The sequence below is a fragment of the Scyliorhinus canicula genome, chromosome 18 (genome assembly GCF_902713615.1).
Source record: "Scyliorhinus canicula chromosome 18, sScyCan1.1, whole genome shotgun sequence".
Classification (NCBI taxonomy): Eukaryota; Metazoa; Chordata; class Chondrichthyes; order Carcharhiniformes; family Scyliorhinidae; genus Scyliorhinus; species Scyliorhinus canicula.
In genome coordinates, this window is record NC_052163.1 from 16,348,931 (window position 1) to 16,369,598 (window position 20,668).

The following is a 20,668-nucleotide window of genomic DNA, read 5'->3' on the forward strand; positions in this document are numbered from 1 at the left end:
CCAGTAAACCAGTTATTGTCCAGGCATGCCTATGTCTCTGCAAATGTTCCTTAATCAGTCATGCAACATCCCCTGAATCATTCCAGCCCCTAGGTCTGGCGGCTGTCAGGGTACGCCACGAAGGCATACTGGGGGTTTGCATGGAGCAATTGCACCCTCTCCACCAACGGGTCCGCCTTGTGGAGTCGGACGTGCCTGCGAAGCAGGACGGGTCAAGGAGCTGCAAGCCAAGTCGGGCGGGACACCCCGGATGTGGACTTCCTCATGAAGGCAAAAAGACATTCATGGGGTGTATTGTTAGTGGCGGTGATCAGTAGTGACCGAATGGAGTGTAGTGTATTAGGGAGGACCTCCTGCCAGCGGGAGGCCTGGAGGTTCCTGGACCGTAGGGCCAGTTAGACGGCCCTCCATACCGTCCCGTTCTCCCTCTCTACCTGTCCGTTTCCCCGAGGGTTGTAGCTTGTCATTCGGCTGGAGGCGATACCCCTGCTGAGCAGGAACTGACGCAGCTCATCACTCATGAAGGAGGATCCCCTGTCACTGTGGATGTAGGCGGGGAAACCGAACAGAGCGAAGATCGTGTTGAGGGCTTTGATGACGGTGGCAGATGGCATATCGGTAATGGGATGGCGAAGGGGAATCTGGAGTACTCATCGACCACACTGAGAAAATACGCGTTACGGTCGGTGGAGGGGAAGGGCCCTTTGAAATCCACGCTGAGGTGCTCAAAGGGGCAGGAGGCCTTCACCAGACGCATACGGTCCAGCCGGTAGAAGTGCGGCTTGCACTCTGCACAGACCTGGCAGTCCCTGGTGATTGTCAATACTTCCTCGACAGAGTAGGGCAGATTGCGGGCCTTTATGAAATGGTACAACCGTGTGACTCCCGGGTGACAAAGGCAGGGTCTGGAGTCGGTCTACTTGTGCGTCGGCTTACCGGGGCGATAGAAAATCTCGTAATTGTAGGTGGAGAGCTCGATCCTCCACCTCAAGATCTCATCATTCTTGATCTTGCCCCGCTGTGTGTTATTGAATATGAAGGCTACCGACCATTGGTCAGTGAGGAGCGTGAATCTCCTGCCGGCCAGATAATGCCTCCAATGCCGCACAGCTTCAGCGATAGCTTGGGCCTCTTTTTCGACGGACGAGTGCCAAATTTCTGAGGCATGAAGGGTGCGGGAAAAGAATGCCATGGGTCTGCCTGCCTGATTGAGCATGGCAGCTAGAGCGATGTATGATGTGTGGTGATATGATTTGCATAGCTGTCTGCCATTGGTGCAGAACACCGGCTTACCATTGGCCCTGGTCAGTCATGTGCCTCTCGACCGATTGGTTGAGACCAGTCATGTGACAGCTCTCCGATTGGTCGAGAGGCTGAGTTAACCACGCCTCCATACCGAGGTATAAATAGTCGGAACGCCCGGCGGTCGTCCATTTTATTGTAGTCAACCGCAGGGCTAAGTTCTAGCTTATTAGAGCCTAACTTTTGTATAGCAACTCGACTCTCGTGCAATTGATGGCTCATCATGATGCATCGCTCTCTACTTGAAAGGGCAGTGTCTCGTCTACTGCGTGCATCCCGGCCTTGGCGATATCGGCTCTGATACGGGCGAAGGCCTGTTGTGCCTCACCCGTCAGGGGAAAATGGGTTGACTGTATGAGTCGGCAGGCCTTGTCCGCATAGTTTGGGACCCACTGAGCTTAGTACGAAAAGAACCCCAGGCAGCGTTTGAGGGCCTTTGAGCATTGGGGGAGAGGGAGCTCCATGAGGGGGCGCATGCGGTCGGGATTGGGCCCCAGAACACCGTTCTGGACCACATAGCCAAGGATGGTTAAGCGGGTCATGCTAAACACACACTTCTCCTTATTGTATGTGAGGTTTAGGAGAGTGACGGTGTGGAGAAATTTGGCAAGGTTGGCATCGTGGTCCCGCTGATCATGGCCACAGATGGTGATGTTGTCTAGGTACGGAAAGGTGGCCCGCAAACCGTACCGGTCGACCATTCGGTCCATCTCCCTTTGGAAGACCGAGACCCTTTTGGTGACGCCGAAGGGAACCCTGAGGAAGTGATTGAAGCGGCCGTCTGCCTCGAAAGCAGTGTATGGATGGTCCGATTTACGAATGGGGAGCTGGTGGTAGGCGGATTTGAGATCTACCGTTGAGAAGACCTGGTACTGTGCAATCTGATTGACCACATCAGGTATGCGTGGGAGGCTGTACGCGTGTACCGATTGATGGTCTGGCTGTAGTCCACGACCATTCTGTGTTTCTCCCCAATTTTAACTGTTACCACTTGGGCTCTCCAGGGGCTGTTGCTGGCCTCGATGAAGCCTTCCCGAAGCAGCCGCTGGACCTCGACCTTTAGGGTCGCGAGGCTGCGCACAGTGAGGGGTGGTAGGGGCCCGCTGAATTTCAGGGTTAGGCTCTGGAGGTTGCACTGGAAGTCCAGGCCGAGTAATAGGGCAGCGCAGAGATTAGGGAGGACGTAGAGGCAGAAACCGCTGAATTCTACACCCTGGACTGTGAGTGTGGCCGTACAGTACCCCTAGATCGCCACGGAATGGGATCCGAAGGCCAGGGAGATTTTTTGGTTGGCAGGGTGTACCGCGAGGGAGCAGTGCCTTACTGTATCTGGGTGGATGAAGCTTTCGGTGCTCCCGGAGTCCAGTAGGCAAGAGGTCATGTGTCCGTTGATTTTAACGCTGGTCGATGCGGTGGCCAGGTTTTGCGGATGAGACTCGTCGATGGTGTCGGATGATGGAGAGCCCGGAGGGGCACAGGTCCTAAAATGCTGGCGGTGCCCATGTGCCGTGGGGGAGACAAGATGGCGGCGCCTGAAGATCTTGAGGAGGACAAAATGGCGGCACCCATGGGCTGCACGTGGTGGGGATTGAACAAGATGGCAGCGCCCATGGGCCACACATGTTGCTCGGACGGGAAGATGGCGGCCCCCGGGGTTCGCTGGCTGGTGCGTGGCGCAGGCGTATTGGCTGTGTAAGGCCCCTCGCTCAAGCGGCCGTCTGTGGGGTCCACGATGCGTAGGAGGGGTAGGCCATCATAGAGAGCGCTAGTTTCTTTGTCTCTGCTAGGTAGAGTGTGGCCCCTTCTAACAGTCGCTGGCGTATGAGGTCCGACCCAATCCCCATAACAAACGCGTCCTGCGTGAGGAGGTTTGAATGTTCAGTGGTCGTAACGGCCTGACAGCACAGTCCTGGGCAAGTGGGATTAGGGCCCGCCAGAAGTCTTCTATGGACTCACCAGGGAGTTGAGAGTGAGTGGCGAGTACGTGCCTGGCGAAGAACGTGTTCGTCTTCTGAGTGTAATTCTCTTTGAGAAGCGTCATGGCTTCGGCATAGTTCGGCGCGTCCTGGATTAGCGGAAAGACGCTGGAGCTCAACCTTGAGTATAGGATCTGTATCTTCTGAGCCTCCGAGACAGGGCTGGACGCCGAGCTGAGATACGCCTCGAAACAAGCTAGCCAGTGCTGAAAGTCCTTTTTGGTGTCGCTTGAATGCGGATCCAGCTGTAGGTGATCTAGTTTGATACGGAGGTCCATCTTTTGAAAATCTTAGAGCAATAAATTGATGCACGATCAATTGCTTGAGTTGGATACAACTGAGGCTTTATTGCTCTACGATGTGTGGCTTCCCACAGCAGCTGGTGAAATGGCTGCCGCATGGAGGACATACATATTTATACTCTGCCTACTGGGCGGGGCCAGCAGGCAGGGACTACCAACGTACCTGTAGTACAGGTCCTACCATACAACCTCTAATAGAGGTGCAACAGTGGTTTATCACAAATATTATAGTGCAGAACAATTTCAATCCAGCTAACTAAAATACAAATTAATAATTACCTTATCCAAAGCCTTATATGGATTTGGATTGTCAAATTTGAACGGAGCTTTCACTTTGAATTTTTGTCTAAATCCATGTTGGTTAATCTGCAGAAAAAAATAAAAAATAAATCAATGCACAAAATAGATTTAGATTTATTGTCACATGTACTGAGGTACTTCTGCGTACAGTCCAGGCAGATCGCTCTATAAGTGAAAACATAAAGCATATGATAAATACACAATTTAAAGACATTAAAATAGACATCGGGTGAAGCATAAGGAATCTGGGGCTACAACTGTAGAGAAGATGTGTAGAAAGATCAGCTCAGTCCATAAGAGGGCCATTTAGGAGTCTGGTAACAGCGGGGAGAAAGCTGTTTTTGAATCGATAGGTGCACATTCTCAAACTCTTGTATCTTCTGCCTGATGGAATAGATTGGAATAGAGAATAACCTGGATTGTAGGGGTCTTTCATTATGCTACCACGATGCTTTCCCAAGGCAGTGGGAGGTATAGACAGCATCAATAGATGAGAGACGAACGTGTGTGATGGACTGAGCTGTGTTCACGACTGTAGTTTTTTTATGGTCACTCAGGAACCCCTCTTTACAAACTCTTTCCTCCTCACTCACCTTCTCTCTCCCCTCCCACTCACACTCACAAACCTTCCTTCCCTCCCTCCCCCACCAAGGCCCACTCACTCAACCCCTCCTTCTATCCTCACCCACCTCCACTCAAAGCCCTTTCCACACTATCTTGATACACTCATTCATCCCTTCATGCCTATCCACCTTCTCTCCATTGGATTTTTCCATCTTATTCAGGCTCGTCGTCACTGCCGCTACCCATCAATACATGGCTGAAGTTACTCGACAACATGTGCCATTTGGATCTTCATTGTAGAGATGTATGAAAAACCTCCCCGGAGGTTAGGAGCTCAGGCCCAGGGGCTCATATCCTGGCAGGATGGGAATTGCAGCCATTTCTGTCATGGGCACATAGGTAGGGTGGGAATGCTAAGCAAGTGGAGCCTGGGATGGCACAATGCACTGACCAGCATAGGATGTGGCTGAGATCATAGCTGCCTGGAATCATCCTCCCGCCTTAGGCTGGATCTGGAGCTGAAGATTTAAGGCAAGTGGTGAGCTGCTGTTGGTTGGGGCAGAGTCACTCCATCAGGAACAGGGCCTTGGATGATAGTGGATTATTGAGAAAGGGGCTTTCCCAGCTCTCCAGGAGAAGGCAGAAGCAGAAATTAAAAGGCAGAATTCTGCCAAATGGTAGAAAGTTATCATCCCTGGCAGATTAAAAGAAACTATTACTTCTGGAGGAGAGTCCAAAATAAGTACCATACCCTCAAAATTAGAGCTAGGCCATTCAAAGGGTGATATCTAAAAACAATCCTTCACACAAAGGTTAGTGGGAATCTGGAATGTCCTCTCCAAGAAGCTATTAAGTTTACATCAATTGAAAATTTAAAAACTTGTACAATTTTTTTTAGGCCAGGGTATTAAGGATTACAGAACTAAGGCAGGTAGGTGGAGTTAAATTAGTGATCAAATATGGGGCTGGATTCTCTGCCGGCGGGATTCTCGTTTTGCCGGTGCCCGGGAGTTCCCAACAGCGTGGGGCTGCCCTACAATGGGAAACCCCTTTGACCAGCCGGCGTAACGTAGAATCCCGCCGGCGGGTCGAGGCAGAAATGTGGTACAGCGGGGCGAAGAATCCTGCCCATGTTCTTGATAAATGATGAAACAGCCTTAAGTGGATGAAAGATTAATTCAAGATTCTATTTTCCGATGAATAGTGCACGGAAAGCGGCAAATGCATATAACAAAAACAATACTCTTCTCCACACAACTTGCAAAATGCTCAATTTTCAGCGACTAGAGAGAAATTGATTCAAATGTAGGCATATTGTTATGAGACTAGTAGAGATCAATAGTATTTAAAAATAAAATTCCGAAGTAGGAAGTCCTGTATTCTCTGGTCGCCAACTCCAAAAGCGTGTTCGGTGACCAGCCGGAAAATCCATGTTTTTGACAGAATCGGGGGTGGCACCGCCTTTGCGATGCTCCGCCCCCTCAAAACAGTGTACTTGGAGAGTACGCCGCACTACGTATCGACAGCCTCAGGACACTGCCCCAATGATCCTCCCCCAACCGGCCGAGTTGCTAACGGCGTGAGTCTCTATTGGTTTCACCTGTCGGGAACTCGGCATGGCGGCTGCGAACTCAGTCCAGCGCTGCCACAGTCGGAGGAGGGCTGATCCGCAGGTAGTGGGGACATTATTCAGTGCTGGGGGCACTGTGGATGAGTGGTCCGGGACGCACAAGCCGGCCGAAGGGGTGGACTATTTCACGGGCCGGGTCCGCGAGCGGCCTCTGCAGTGAAGCACGACGCGGCTGCAGCACGCCGCCGCCATGCGTATATGCGGCCACGGATCCAACAATTCTCCAGGGGGCATATTGGCAGCTAGAGCCGGGTGCTCTACGCTGCCTTCCTGCTAGCCCCCAGTAAAATGAGAATTGCTGGTCATTTTGCGCCAGTTCTTCTGACGTAAAACGCCACCATTCCCACGCTGGCATGGGGACAAAGTCCCAGAATCAGAGAATTTTTACTGAAAGAACGAAACCATTGTTTGAAAGAAATGAATGTTCTTACAGAAGAGTCATTGAAAGCAAAGACTACCAAATCAACATTATCTTCGGTAATTAACTATACTTAAATATCAAAAAACACAATACAACACAATCACATATATTTTAAACCAAAATCCTCAACTGAACCTCCCTTCCCACTTTAACTTCTCAGAAAGTCTTTGTCTACTTATCAGGTTCTTGAAGTTTATCCAAATTCTTGGCATGAGTTTCAAAGTTTCCACAGCTATATGGTAGATTTGGGGTTTCTTCAGTACGAGGCTGAGCCTTACTAGCAATTCCTGAGAAGTGGTTTGAAAATAAAATTAGACCAGCCCCCAACGCCGGTTTGTAATAGCCCTCTGCTCCTGTTCCCGACAGGTAAGACCATGAGAGACCAACGCCGTCAGGAACTCGGCTGAGGCCACGATACGGCGCGCGCCATACTCCTAGGGTACTCCGCTTTGGATTGGGAGGAGCATCACGAAAGCGGTGCTGCCCCCGATTTAGTCAGAAACGGGGATTCTTTGGCGATCGCTGAATGCGGTTTCGGCATCGGCGACCAGAGTATCCTGCCCCATGGGTGTGGTTTTCTGGCCCTGCTTGCTGTCAGGGTTGTCTAGTCCTATCATATGTCATTAGATTTTGACTGGCCTGCCGCATCTAACTCGACAGGTCCCACCACGGCATGGCCAAAATGTCCCAGCCACTGGGCTGGATTGTCCGTTTCAGCGGCTAAGTGCCGGCTCAAACGGAGAATTCACGGGTGCTTTATGACGGAAATATCGGCACTGACCCCTGACCAATTCCAGGACAGGGTGAAATTACCAGCTCCTGCGCCGAAAACGGTCGGAGAATGGCCGGACGACCTGCAGAGGTTGGGCCGTGCAACATGCTGCTGGCCGTCCGCAGACCAGACTCGACATCCATGACCCCACAGGCCCTCCCTGGCCACTCCCCACCAGTACCCCAGCCCTTGCGGAAGTTCCCTGGCCAGTAGCACGGATCCTGGCCGAGCGTGGCGATGCTGGACACAAACCAGGGGCGGGATTCTCCGACCCACCCGACGGGCCGGAGAATCCCTGGGGAGGGGGGGGTGGGGGGGTGTGTCGTGAATCCCGCCCTGTCGCCCCGTTGCCGGCTGCCAGATTCTCCGACGCCGGTTTTTCGGCGTGAGTGCCGTGCCGGTTGGGGGCTGTTGGCAGCAGTCCTCCTAGCAATTCCCTGGCCCGTGATGGGCCAAGTGGCCTCCCCGTTTTTGGCGGTTCCCGCCGGTGCAAAATACACCAGGTCCATAGCGGCGGGACCTGGCTCTGCAGGCAGCCTGCGGAGTCCTCGGGGGGGCTTGGGGATATCTGGCCCTGGGGGGGTGGCACCCATGGTGGCCTAGCCCGCGATTGGGGCCCACCGATCCGCAGGCAGGCCTGTGCCATAGGGGCACTCTTTCCCTCCGCACCGGCCGGTGTAACAGTCATGGCCTGCGTGGAAAAGAACCCCCTGCGCTAGTGTTGGGATGAAGCCAGAACATGCTGGCGCTCCCATGCATACGCCAACTCGTGCCAGCCAGGGGAGGCCCTTCGCTGTCGGTTGGAGCAGCGCCAACCCCGCCGGCGCCGACCTAGCCCCTGAAGGTGCAAAGGATTACGCATCTTCCAGGCGGCCCGACACCGGAGTGGTTCACGCCACTCCTCGGCGCCAGTACGGCCTGCCCCGCCGGGTAGGGGAGAATTCCGCCCCAGATTCTATAGATTCTGGAACTGTTCTAGCAGGTTGGAGGGTGGCTAATGTAACCCCATTATTTAAAAAGGGAAGTAGTGAGAAAACGAAAAATTAAAGAACAGTAAGCCTGACGTCAGTTGTGGAGAAAATTCTAGAATTCATTGTATAGGCCAGGGTTTAGAAAACTCCAAGGTATATCATGGAGTTCACCTGATCCAGAACTGTTTATTAATTTTGGTTAAAAAAAAAACAAAGTTTATTCTGTGAACTCAGTTAACATTTTATAAACACACACACTAAGCATTTTCTCAATGGCAAACATAAATATCCCACACAGCTACAGTACTCTATATTTAACCCTTAATAACTTCTCTTTACTGTTTTACTCAAATAACAACATCCATAAACCAGACCACGCTTTTACCACAAAGCAGTAGGTTTGAATTCCTTGCAGAAAAAAGTTATTAGTTTGAAGTTATCAAGTGATCTGAGACACCTTTTAACATGCAGAGAGAGAGTCTGTGTTGTGGGTCAACTTGAGTGGGTTTGCGATCACCCTTCAACCAGACGAAATCAAAGTCCTCAGCAGAGAGCTCAATTTCTGCACCACCACCAAAATCTATTATCAACTTGTCGGACTACACCCTTCAACCAGGCGAATTTGAAGTCCTCAGCAGAGGGCTCAATTTCTGCACCACTACCAAAATGGACCCCAACAGTCTCGGGGCAGACACGGAGAAATTCATCATGTGAATGAGGCTCCGGGAGTTCTTCCACAGACACCAAGAGGCCGACAGCAAACCCAATGAGACAACCAATGAACCTGAACAACAGACTGAGAGATCTGCGGTGCGGCAACCTTGGCAAGATGTTCGTCTTCATCAATGACATGCTGAAGGCTGCGAAGAAGATGTCGTAGTTTCTCCGCTCCGGTCGATCGATGAGTCGAGTGCCATATCCCGTTCTAATGAGGGCATCTTTCAGTGTCTGTAGATGTCTGTTATGCTCCTCCTCGGCTGAGCAGATCCTGTGCATACAGAGGGCTTGTGCATAGGGGTTGGCTTCTTTAATGTGTTTAGGGTGGAAGCTGGAGACGTGGAGCATCGTGAGGTTATCCATGGGCTTGCGGTAAAGCAAAGTGCTGAGGTGACCGTCCTTGATGGAGATGAGTGTGTCCAAGAATGCAACTGATTCTGGAGAATAGTCCATGGTGAGTCTGATGGTGGGATGGAACTTATTTAATCAATAAGTTGTTTCATCGTGTTGTCGTTTCAATGATTCTTTGCCGTGGGTCCAAAGGAAAAAAATGTCATCGATGTATCTGGTGTATAATGTCGGTTGAAGGTCCTGTGCGGTGAGGAGGTCTTGTTCAAACTTGTGCATGAAGATGTTGGCATTTTGAGGTGTGAATTTGGTCCCCATGGCTGTTCCATGTGTCTGGATGAAGAACTTGTTGTCGAAGGTGAAGACATGATCCAGAAGAGGATGAGTTGCTGAATTGCGTCTGGAAATTGGCAGTTGTCGGTGTTGAGTATTGAGGCTGTTGCAGCAATGCCGTCGTCATGGGGGATGCTGGTGTAGAGTGCCGAGATGTTCATTGCGACGAGGAATGTTCCTGGTTGTGAGAGGGTAAGTCCTAACTTATTTTGCAATATCGCCACTAAAATTACTACTACCAAGCAAAAGCTTAAAATATTTTAAAGGACTCACCTCATTCCCAATTGACCAGACATAAAAACATTTAAAATAACTAGAAACACATTAGGTTAAAATCATAGATGAAGGAACTTTATTTTTAGAGCAATAACTCTCAATTTCTTTGGGGGGTTATGTCTTACCTCAAATCGTAGACACTTCCTTCTAATAACATTGACTTCATTGGCTTGCAAAGGTGTCACAGCATGCTTGCAAATAACAGAAATTTTCTTTGTATTGTTCCATTGTTCTGGAAGGTCCTAAAAATAAAATACCAGAAATAAATTTCAACTATTCAACAATATACCATCATTTTTTCATCATTATCTTGACAATTACTCAGGCGATGACTCAGCCCAACGGGTCTATGCTAGTCTTTATGTTGCACATGAACCTACTCTAAATCTATTCACTTAATTTCACCATTTTCATTCACATAATTATCTAGTCTTTCCAGCATCTCGACAAACACATCGGGCGGGATTTTCCACCGGTGGCGGGAGTTCACCATCAGCGGGACCAGAAGATCTTGTCAGCTAGACCTGCCGGAAAATTCCGGCAATCAACTTTCACATATATTCTAAAAATGCACAGCTCTTGGGTGGATTCTCCGCCCTGCCGCGGCACATACCTGTCCGACCCGCCGGTGGGATTCTCCTTTACACCGGCTGGCCAATAGGGTTTCCCATTGTGGGGCAGCCCCACGACGTCAGGAAACCCCTGGGTGCTGGCAAAGTGGAAAATCCCGCTGGTGGAGAATCCAGCCCCTGTTGCACCACCATCTCTCTCGGCCAATCCACTGTTACTAAATTGTCATGTTATTTTCCTGACATCTAATTATTGATGAACAGAAATCGGCAATGGAATTCATTTTGAACTAATGACAGAAAGTCTATAGGTAGACTGAGGGCGAGGCTCTCAGGCCGCTTCCACCCGGCAACAAGAGAATCCTGCCCGAGGTCAATTGATTTCTCCATTTTCCACGTCTCACCCAAGCTGTTGTTACGGCGGGCGAGGTGGAAGAATCCAGTTTTTATATAGATTATAGGGGTGGCACGGTGGCGCAGAGGTTGGCACTGCTGCCTCACACTGCTGGGGACCTGGGTTTGATTCTGGCCTTGGGTGACTGTTTGGAGTTTGCACTTTCTCTCCGTGTCTGCATGGCTTTCCTCCAGGTGCGCTGTAGGTTACGTGGACTGACCATGCTAGATTGCCCCTTAGTGCCCAAAGAGATGCAATTTCATGAGGTTACAGAGATAGGACGAGGGAGAGGGCCTAGGTAATGTGCCTTTTCTAAGGATCGGTGTAGACTCGATGGGCCAAATGACCTCTTTTTGCATTGTAGGGATTCTGTGGACACATATATAAATGATTATTTCATACGTGTAATTGCGTGTGAACTTCTTCTGGCATCTCTACATCATAGGTCTTTAGTAGTTCAATGGTTTGCTTCAAAGGTTCGAACATATGATCTGTGGTCACTTGTCTCTCTTTTATTTTTTTCAGATATCCCATGACTTGTATAAGGGCCTTCAAATCCCCTTCTTTGACAGTTTTTGTTAGTTCAGCATTTGTCTCCTTAATGAAAGCCTCCAACGTGCTCAAACTAGAAAAGCAAATATACAGCACTTCAAATTAGTTTTGTGACTGGAATAGTGCTCACTGTGGATAATGCAAATTAACCATTAAATTCCAAACAAAAGTATTTTTCCAGGGAAAACGATTCAGCCAGAAATTAGGACAAATGTAATGGAAACATTTTTTAAAAAGCACATTGTGTTTAAGAATTGCTGTATTTTGAACCATTAGCTGATCAAGAACTCACTGAAAGTTTCAATGGGCTATACCACAGCTCTTTAACTGAGCCTGGGCACTTGCATCACACTTCCAGGTTGGCACATCAAAGAGGGCATGATGGATGACATGCTGTGAGCATGTCAATGGAAGGATTCCGAATGAAAGGGGGTGCAACGTTCAAGAAGGATCAACTGTGCAGTTTCTTGAGGATGAAGCAATTAGAGGAATGGACAAGAGATGGACACAGGAACATAAGAGAGGCAAGAAGAGTAGGTTCTAGTCATATTATCCTACTCTTGAATTCAATAAGATCATGGCTGAGCAGATCTTGGCCTTAACTCCACTTTCTTGTCTGTTCCCCATTCCCCTTCATATGGTTCAAGAATCTATCTCAGCCTTAAATACATTTCATGACCAGCTTCCACATCTGTATGGAGATAAAAAATTCCAAAGATTCATTGTGAAGATATTCTTCCTCTTCGCAGTCTTAAATATGTCACTCCTTGATCCAAAATTATGCCTATCGAAGTTGGTGTGAAGATGACATGCTCCTTGGATGAAGATCCAGAGGACACCACAACAGAAGACCCGTCACAGCACTCACCTATACCCTCCACCAGCACTGAGACACTCACCTGGGTAGGACCGAGTTCTAGAACAGGCTTCTGGGTCACAATTTGGTGAACGCAGCAAACAGTCTAGTACACAGCAGGCAAAGGCAGGGACATCCAGGGCCATCAGCACTGCAGATGGCCACGATTCTGCTGAGACCGAGTCAGGTGACAAGCCTCTGGACTCGGCCCTAAACCAGTAGGTGGAGCTGCAGTGATAATCACAGGAATATCGGGAGGGGATATCAACTGCATTCCTCAAGATTGCAATGGAAAATGGAGGTAAACTAGAATTAGAATTAGGATTGCCCGCAGAACTAAGACAAACTGAGTTTATTGAAAGCATAGCAAAACATAAAATTGCAAGGATGCCTAATAGACCAAGTTCTCCAAAAAAATGAGGCAATTGAATTAGCTAAAATTCAATTACAAATGAAAAATTAGAAATGCAGGAAAATGACTTCCGGTGGCAAAATGTAGTTGGAGGTTGCATGTTGGGTGGCTCCTGCTCGAGCTTTCAATTTTTGGTCCTTTTCACCCAGATTTGGGGGGAAATTTTATACGCCTGATCTCCAGGAAAGTTGCAGAAAAACCATAAGAAAAATACAGAACGAAAAGGTGCGAGTGGTAGTCCACCTGAGAGCTTTAGTTCAGTGCAGCGTCTGTGGGAGAAAATATGGTGGGAGCAAACTTGCCAGTGTGTTGTTCTCTGCTTTGCTTTACCTGGGTGACTTGGATGTGTAGTGTTGAACAAAGAACAACATGCTTTGTTAACAAACAAAACTATAAATTTATTTACACTACTTACTAGTAGTGTAAATAGAACTCTCAAGTACACAACTGCTCTCTCACACATGCCTCATCTGTCCTTCTGTCTTCTTCTGTCCCACAAGACTTAACCCCATCCCTTATATACTTATGGGACTAGGTCCCTCTAGTGACTTTCTGGCATTGCCTTCACGTATGATAATACCGCAGCGAGGTGGGGCTGTGCCCATTACAGTGGATAAGCTAGCTATGGTGATGAAAGTGGAGTTTGAGTGGCAGTTCGGCAAGCATCAGAAGGAGATGATGGCCTTGTTCAAGGAGTTGGTGGATGATACGCTGGCCCCAATGAAGGAGGTTCTGGGAAGGCCATCAACGGCCGTGCGGGTGAAAGGAGAGGTGTAGAAGGGGGTGGAGGAGGCATTGTCGTGAGGCAGCTACTGGTTCACCTTGACGGGAGAGGTACTGCAAAAGGTGCAGAAAAGTAACAACGGCCTGAGAGTCTAAGTGGAGGACCTGGAAATCAGGTAATGCCGGCAGAATCTGTGCATTATGGGATTGCCTGTGGGACTAGAGGGCTGAAGGCAAAGGAGTATTTTGCGGAGATGTTCGCCAAGTTGCTGGGGGAGCAGGGGGACCCCTTCTATGAGCGGGATAGGGCTCACCAGTCGCTCTGGTCGAAGCTAGAGGTGAATGAACCGCCAAGGTGTGCGATAGTCTACTTTCATAGCTACCAGGTGAAGGGGAAAGCTTTGAGATGGGCAAAGCGGAATCGAGGTGTGAGATGGAATGGTAGTGGTATTCGTATATACCAAGGCCTCACAGCGGAGTTGGGAAGATGGTGGGCGGCCTTTGGTAGGACGAGGGCAGCATTGTACGAGAGCATTGTGTGGTTTGGAGTGGTCTACCTGGCGAAGTTAAGAGTTACACACAACTCCAGGGACTATTACGTTGAGATGGCGGATGAGGCGGAGGCATTCGTGAAGGCAGAAGGACGGGACTGAATTAAGTTTGGACTTTGATTTTCTTCATATTGTGGTTGCGAGTGGATTGGTTTTTGGAGGAATATGTTGGCATTTGCTTCCCTTCATCTGAGGGTCTATTATGTTCGGTTGTTTGGATGGGCTGGGTGTGAGCGGGCCTTTATGTTGGTTCTTTGGTATTGGGCTTGTGGGGGAGGGGGCTCTGGCAGGGGCCACCTCGCTAGAAAACGCAAGTTGGCTAGTGAAGAGGAGAAATGTGGGGTGAGGGGTCACGTCCGTCGGAACCTGTATGAACAGGTCTGAATGGGCCTGGGAAGGATCAATGGTGGGGTGATGGGGAGTATGCAGGGAGGAGAGGTTTTGAGAGGAAATGGGAGGGGGATTTCTGGGAAGGGGTGGGGAGGTAAGGTTAACTGGATGATGGTAACACGGGTAGGTTGAGTCCCCCTTGCTGGGCGAGGGTGGGAGCAGTGATCATGACTGAAAGGAAGGGGGAGATGAGAGATCCCGGTCCGAATGGTAACGTGGAACGTGCGGGGGCTGGGTGAGATGTGAAGCGTCCAAGAGTTTTCTTGCATTTGAAGATTTAAGACCCAATGTGATGCTGTTGCAGGAGACCAACTTAAGGGTGAAGGGCCAGGTGAGGCTTCGGCTGGGTTGGGTGAATCAGATGTTCCACTCAGGCTTTTATAGCAGGGATCGGAGGGAAGAAATACTGGTGAGTAAAAGAGTGAGGGTTCAGATGGAGAAGATGGTGGCAGGCCAGGGGGACAGGTACATTATAGTACTGGGTGCTTTGGAGGGGAGGCTGAGGGTGTTGGCTCGTTTGCCCCGTATTCATAGAATTTACAGTGCAGAAGGAGGCCATTCGGCCCATTGAGTCTGCACCAGCTCTTGGAAAGAGCACCCTATCCAAGTCCACACCTCCACCCTATCCCCATAACCCAGTGATCACACCCAACACTAAGGGCAATTTTGGACACTCAAGGCAATTTCCCATGGCCAATCCACCTAACCTGCACATCTTTGGACTGTGGGAGGAAACTGGAGCACCCAGAGGAAACCCACGCACACACGGGGAGAATGTTCAGACTCTGCACAGACAGTGACCCAAGCCGGGAATCGATCCTGGGACCCTGGAGCTGTGAAGCAATTGTGCTATCCACTATGCTACCGTGCTGCCCTAAGTATTGGGATATCATAGGGTTGATGAAGAGGATGATGGCTACCATACCGAATTTGGATATGTAGCAGTTAATTCTGGGTAAGAACTTGAATACAGTGCAGAATCCGAAGGTGGATAGGTCTAAGCCGCTTGCTCACAAATTCAGGGGGGTGCGAAGGTGTTGGCTGCGTTTATGAAGGAGATGGAGGGATCCAAGGTGGTTTCTGCATCCGCGGGGTAGGGAGTATTCCTTCTTTTCGCCGGTGCATAATACTACTCAAGGATCGACTTCCTTATTATGGGGAATTCGTTGTTGTCAGGAATGAGGAAAGCGGAATATTCAGCAATTGTTATTTCAGACCATGCTCTGCATTCGGTGGATGTGGTCCCAGATAAGGAGTCGGCACAGAGGCCAACTTGGAGGTTGGATTGTGGTCTGTGTGCAAACCCAAATTTTTGTGTAAAGATGAGAAAGGTGTTTGATGACGATGTGAGGTTCAATAGGAACGGGGAGGTCTCACCATCAGTGGTCGGGGAGGCACTGAAGGCGCTGGTAAGGGGCAAGATAATCTTGTTTAATGCTCAGGTGGACAGGGAGGCAAGAGAGGAACATCAGCGGCTGGTAGAAGAAATCTCGGAAGTGGATGGGAAGTATGTGAGGATCCCACTACAGAATGTTTGGTGAGGAGAAAGAATTTGCAGACTCTTTTGGCTCAAAAGACTATGGCCGTGATTCAGTGGCCTCGCCGTGCCTGACTTTATGTTGGGGTGAGGCCATTTAATCTCGCAAGTTGCCGCAATCTGGATATAGTCCTCAGCGGGCATGATCCAGATTAGCATACTTAAATGAGCTGTATGCTCATTTAACTATACGTTCACTGGATCCACCCCAGGCCCAGGACTCAACAGTCACACCGGGGACACCTCACCGGGACACCGTTTATTACTGGTCCACACAAATGTGGTTCAGGCGTAACAGCACCCGGGGCGGGGGGAGGGGGTCGCCCATCCCATTGGCCACCCCCGGGTGGTTGGGGACAAAGCAACGTGGTACCCTGCTCTCCCTCTGGCACTCAGGCATCTTGGCACGGCCAGCCTGGCACTGTCAGAGTGCTCAGGTAGCAGTGCCAGCAATTGGGCCCGGGGGCCTCCCGAAGGTTGGGGAGTAAGGGAGGGGGTCAAGAACAGGGGGTGGGGTGGGGGTTGAAAGGAGTGGGTGATGCGCGATCAATAACTACTGAAACGAGGATGTAGTCCGAATCGAAAGCTTTAATCAACAAGATGTTTTCCCAGCAGCTCGAGTACAGAAAGAGGCCGGCTGCTGGGAAACACGGTTTCTTATACCCCGCCTCACTGGGCGGAGCTACCTTACATTCCGACCAATGAAATGCAAACACTTGGGCCAATGAGTAGCGAGCCTTCTCCAGCAATGGTAACTCACACTCCCAGGTACCGTAGTACCTCGCATCATACTACCACAGAGGGAAAGATCAGGACAGCCTTACAAAATGACCCCGATCTACAAGGAGCCTTTCCTACTGGTGAGCCAAGTTTCCCCTGGATGGAGAGAATCTCCCTGAGTCCAAAAAAAGTCAGTCCTTTGAATAGTGGGGTGTTTCGCTGCACTGCAAATGTACCATTCGGCAAACTTTAACTGATGTCTGCTGAATTGTGCCCCATAACATTTACAGTGTCACAGTGCTGCTAATTGGTACTGACAACAAAGAAAAAAACATTTATGAAATATGAAATGTTTGATTATAATGCACATTTACTCCCACCCCTCGCTTCACAGATGCTCAAAGATATCACCCAACTCTGAAATCACATGGCTGATGCCACTCAATTGATCATCCCTGGATTTCTTCTTGTATCCATCAGATGACTGTCACAAGTGTTTCCAAACTCCACTCCCCCTTTCAAATCCTCTTCCAAACAAGGCTTTCTATCGACTGCATTAAAAATCTACTCCAAGGCTCACGTGATGTGAGTGTGGGAGTGGCTGCAATATTGCAGGCTCAACTTTTAATATTTTTTTTTATCCTGATGGTCAACCCTTAATTATTTGTTCCTAATGTGTATGTTCCTGATAGATCCTGGCCAGATTTTGGCGATGAGGAGCTGAGTCAAAAATCCTTGTTTGATTGAGGTGATCGCAGGCGCGTGGAGATCAGCTTGCAGTTGTGATTTTGCTAGTGAGCGAGGACTATACCATGCCCATACTGGCAGCACGAGATGATGGCTGCCGTTGTGGATGATGGTCTCGGCTCCTTGGCGTTAGTTGAGTGTTTTGGATTACAAGAACATATAGACGGGATGGTCAAATGAGAAGAAAAGTGGCTGATGGAATTTAACCCTGAAAAGTGTGAGGGGATAGACTTTGGAAGGAGTAATGTGACAAGGAAGTATTCAATGAATGGCATGACACTGGGAAGTTCCGAGGAACAAAGGAGCCTTGTGCATTGGTCCATAGATCTCTGAAGGCAGAAGGGCAAGTTAATAGGGTGTTGAAAAAGGCATATGGGACACTTTTATCAATCGAGGCATAGATTACAGAAGCAGGGAGGTCATATTGGAGCTGTGCAGAACTTTAGTGAGGCCACAGCTGGAGTACCGAGTGAAATTCTGGTCGCCACATTATAGGAAGGATGTGATTCTACTGGAGGGATGCAGAGGCAATTCACCAGGATGTGGCCTGCGATGAAACATTTAAGTTATAAAGAGAGTTTGGAGAGGCTTGGGTTGTTTTTGCTGGATCAGAGAAGATTGAGAGGCGAACTGATTGAGTTGTGCAAGATTATGAGGGGCATGGACAGGGTGGATAGATAGGGAGCAGCTGTTCCCCTTAGTTGAAAGATCAGTTACGAGGGTCACAAGTTCAAGCTGAGGGACATGAGGTTTAGGGGGAAAACCTTTTTTACCCAGAGGGTGGTGATGGTCTGGAATGCACTGCCTAGGGTTGTAGAGGTAGATTGCCTCACATCCTTTAAAAGGTACCTGGGTGAGCACGTCATAGCTTTCAAGGCTATGGGTCAAGTGCTGGCAAATGGGATCAGGTAGGCAGGTCAGGTGTTTTTCGTGTGTCGGTGCAGACTCGATGGACTGAAGGGCCTCTCCTGTGCTGTATTGTTCTGTGATTCTGTTGGTGTTCACATTAATGAACTGTGTGAAGTCCTTAAGAGGATGGATGAAGTGGAGAAGAGAATCCTTTCACTGGATAGGGCTTCTCCTTGGTCCTTTGAAATTCCGTTGCACGATATGTCGAATATCCTGATCTATTTGGGGGGATGGGGCTGGACTGAAAGTGTTCATGCATCCTCTGGGGGGAGCTGGGGACTGTTGCCCAGCCGAATTTGAGAGTTGAGTGCCGTGCTTTCCCAATCTGAATTTGAAGGCTGCGCATTTCGAGTTCGACGGAGGACATTCTATCTGGTCTTCGATGCCTGGGGTCAGTCGAAAACCCTGACCATTTGTCTTATGCTGTCTTGTCCTCAGTGTTCACTGAGAAGGGTTGGAGATACCTGGACACGCGGGTCATCGTCTCCTGCCAAGGCCTAGGTTTCTCACTGCCTGTGTTTCGGGACAAAAACATGGCGGAAGTTCAGAGGCTTCGATGGACCACTGGAGGGATCCTGAATGCTGCTCGATGATCCTGTCAAGGCTTCGGCTTTTCCAAGCTCAGTAGACGGCGATATTATCCTACAGTTCATCAATAATCCTGAACTTTATCCTCTTGTGATTAAGCCGCCCATTTTATGTTCCTGTCTTTTTCCCTGACAAGGGTCTACGGTGTATGAACACTGAAGCAATTGTTGCCTATTATGCTGTAATGGTAAAATCATACTGAGTTGGCAGTGAGGTTGTGCAACTTATCTCGTTTTATTATGCGCTCCTTGCATTTACAAAGAGGGAGTGCAGTTTAGGTACACTTCTTTGTTTATAGAGATGAGTAGCACCATGGCAGTGTCGCGGGTGGATGGTTTAGTGTGGGAGTGGTTGGTAATGCCATGTAAGTCCTCATTATGGGTGAGGAAAGCTCCCAGTTAAAATTATCAATGTTGTGCTTTTCTTTGGTACCTTTATTATGTTGGGATTATGGAATCCTTGCTTATCTTCTATGAAGGTGTGCGGTGGATCAAGAGGACTGGGTCTCTTATGATTTATCTTTGTGCTTGATTTCTCTAATGTTGTTGGAGTAGCGGGAAATATGTAATGGCGCAGGCCTGGATATGGTCAGTTAATCCTTGATTGGCTAGTCCTCCAAGAGCTGGTTTTCAATGTTTTCTTGGCTGCATGGGTAGTGGTAGTGATCGCTTGGTTGGGAAGGCTAGTGCAGGAGTAACTGTGTTTACCTGGGACAGGTGGTGAGTATGTTGGGTGGTGGAGTGGGTTATCTTTCCCCGGATTGTCACCTTTTGGGGGCTCCTGGTCTGCTCTCCTTCTTGAGATAGCATTGCATTGAGGAGGTAAGCACCTGTGGGCTGTGGAGTTTGAGTGACAGTCAGAGTACTGTGGATCGGCATTGCTGGAGTCCTTCGGTTTGAGGGTAGGCTAGGTAGGGGAGTTAGGTGACCCCCTCCAAGTGCCGTTATATAGAGACTTCCAGATTACCCTTGTTCTGGAAGCCTGGGCTCCCCTCGGGAGCTGCTAGAGGCAACTCTAGGTATATTGTGCCTCAGGGGGTTTCCCTTACCGTGTCAAGGGGAGGAGGATGGTGCAAATCTTCCCGTGTCGACGGGACTGGAGAGGTGCCTTTGATGTGGCAAGAGAGGAGTGAGGTCGGTTATGTAGCGAGGTTTGGCATGGCGTGGTTACTTTGGTTTCCTGGCTCCTGAATACGCGAGTGTACAATGCCAAGCCTTGGCGGTATTATCTTGCTCCTCTTTGCTTAGGGTGTTCCTTCTTGGCCTGAATGTCTGGGAGGCGGGGTGAGGTTTCAAATGAGCAGCTTTTTCCTTTTTGTCTTGTGATGAGGGGCGTGCATTGCAGATCGGGATTCTCCCCTACCCGGCGGGACGGGCTGTACCGGTGCCGAGGAGTGGCGTGAACCACTTCGGTGTCGGGCCGCCCGGAAGGTACGGAATCCTCTGCACCTTCAGGGGCTAGGCCGGTGCCAGCGGGGTTGGCGCTGCGTCAGCCCCCGCCGAAAGGCTTGGCGCCATGCCAACTAGTGCCGAATGGCCTCCGCCAGCCGCATGCGTGCGACGCCAGCGTGTGCTGGAATCATCCTAGCACATGCGCGGGGGGGGGGGGGGGGTTCTTCTCCACGCCAGCCATGGCGGACTGTTACACCAGCCGGAGTGGAGGGAAAGAGTGCCCCCAGAGCATAGGCCCGCCCGCGGATCGCTGGGTCCCGATCGCAGGCCAGGCCACCTTGTGGGCCTCCTGGGACCAGATCCCCCTGCCCCCCCCCCCCCCCTCTCTGAGGACCCCGCAGAGCCTGGCCCCGCCGG

General features: G+C 49.8%; 1 protein-coding gene across 1 annotated transcript in view; it reads right to left on the bottom strand.

The window, feature by feature from the left end:
* LOC119953684 (dynein heavy chain 17, axonemal-like) overlaps window positions 1-20,668 on the bottom strand; it is an 821,504-nt gene that overhangs the window by 516,655 nt on the left and 284,181 nt on the right. Inside the window, 3 exon segments of the mRNA XM_038778213.1 lie at window positions 3,860-3,946; window positions 10,038-10,154; window positions 11,278-11,500. Coding sequence (XP_038634141.1) covers window positions 3,860-3,946; window positions 10,038-10,154; window positions 11,278-11,500 — 427 coding nt within the window.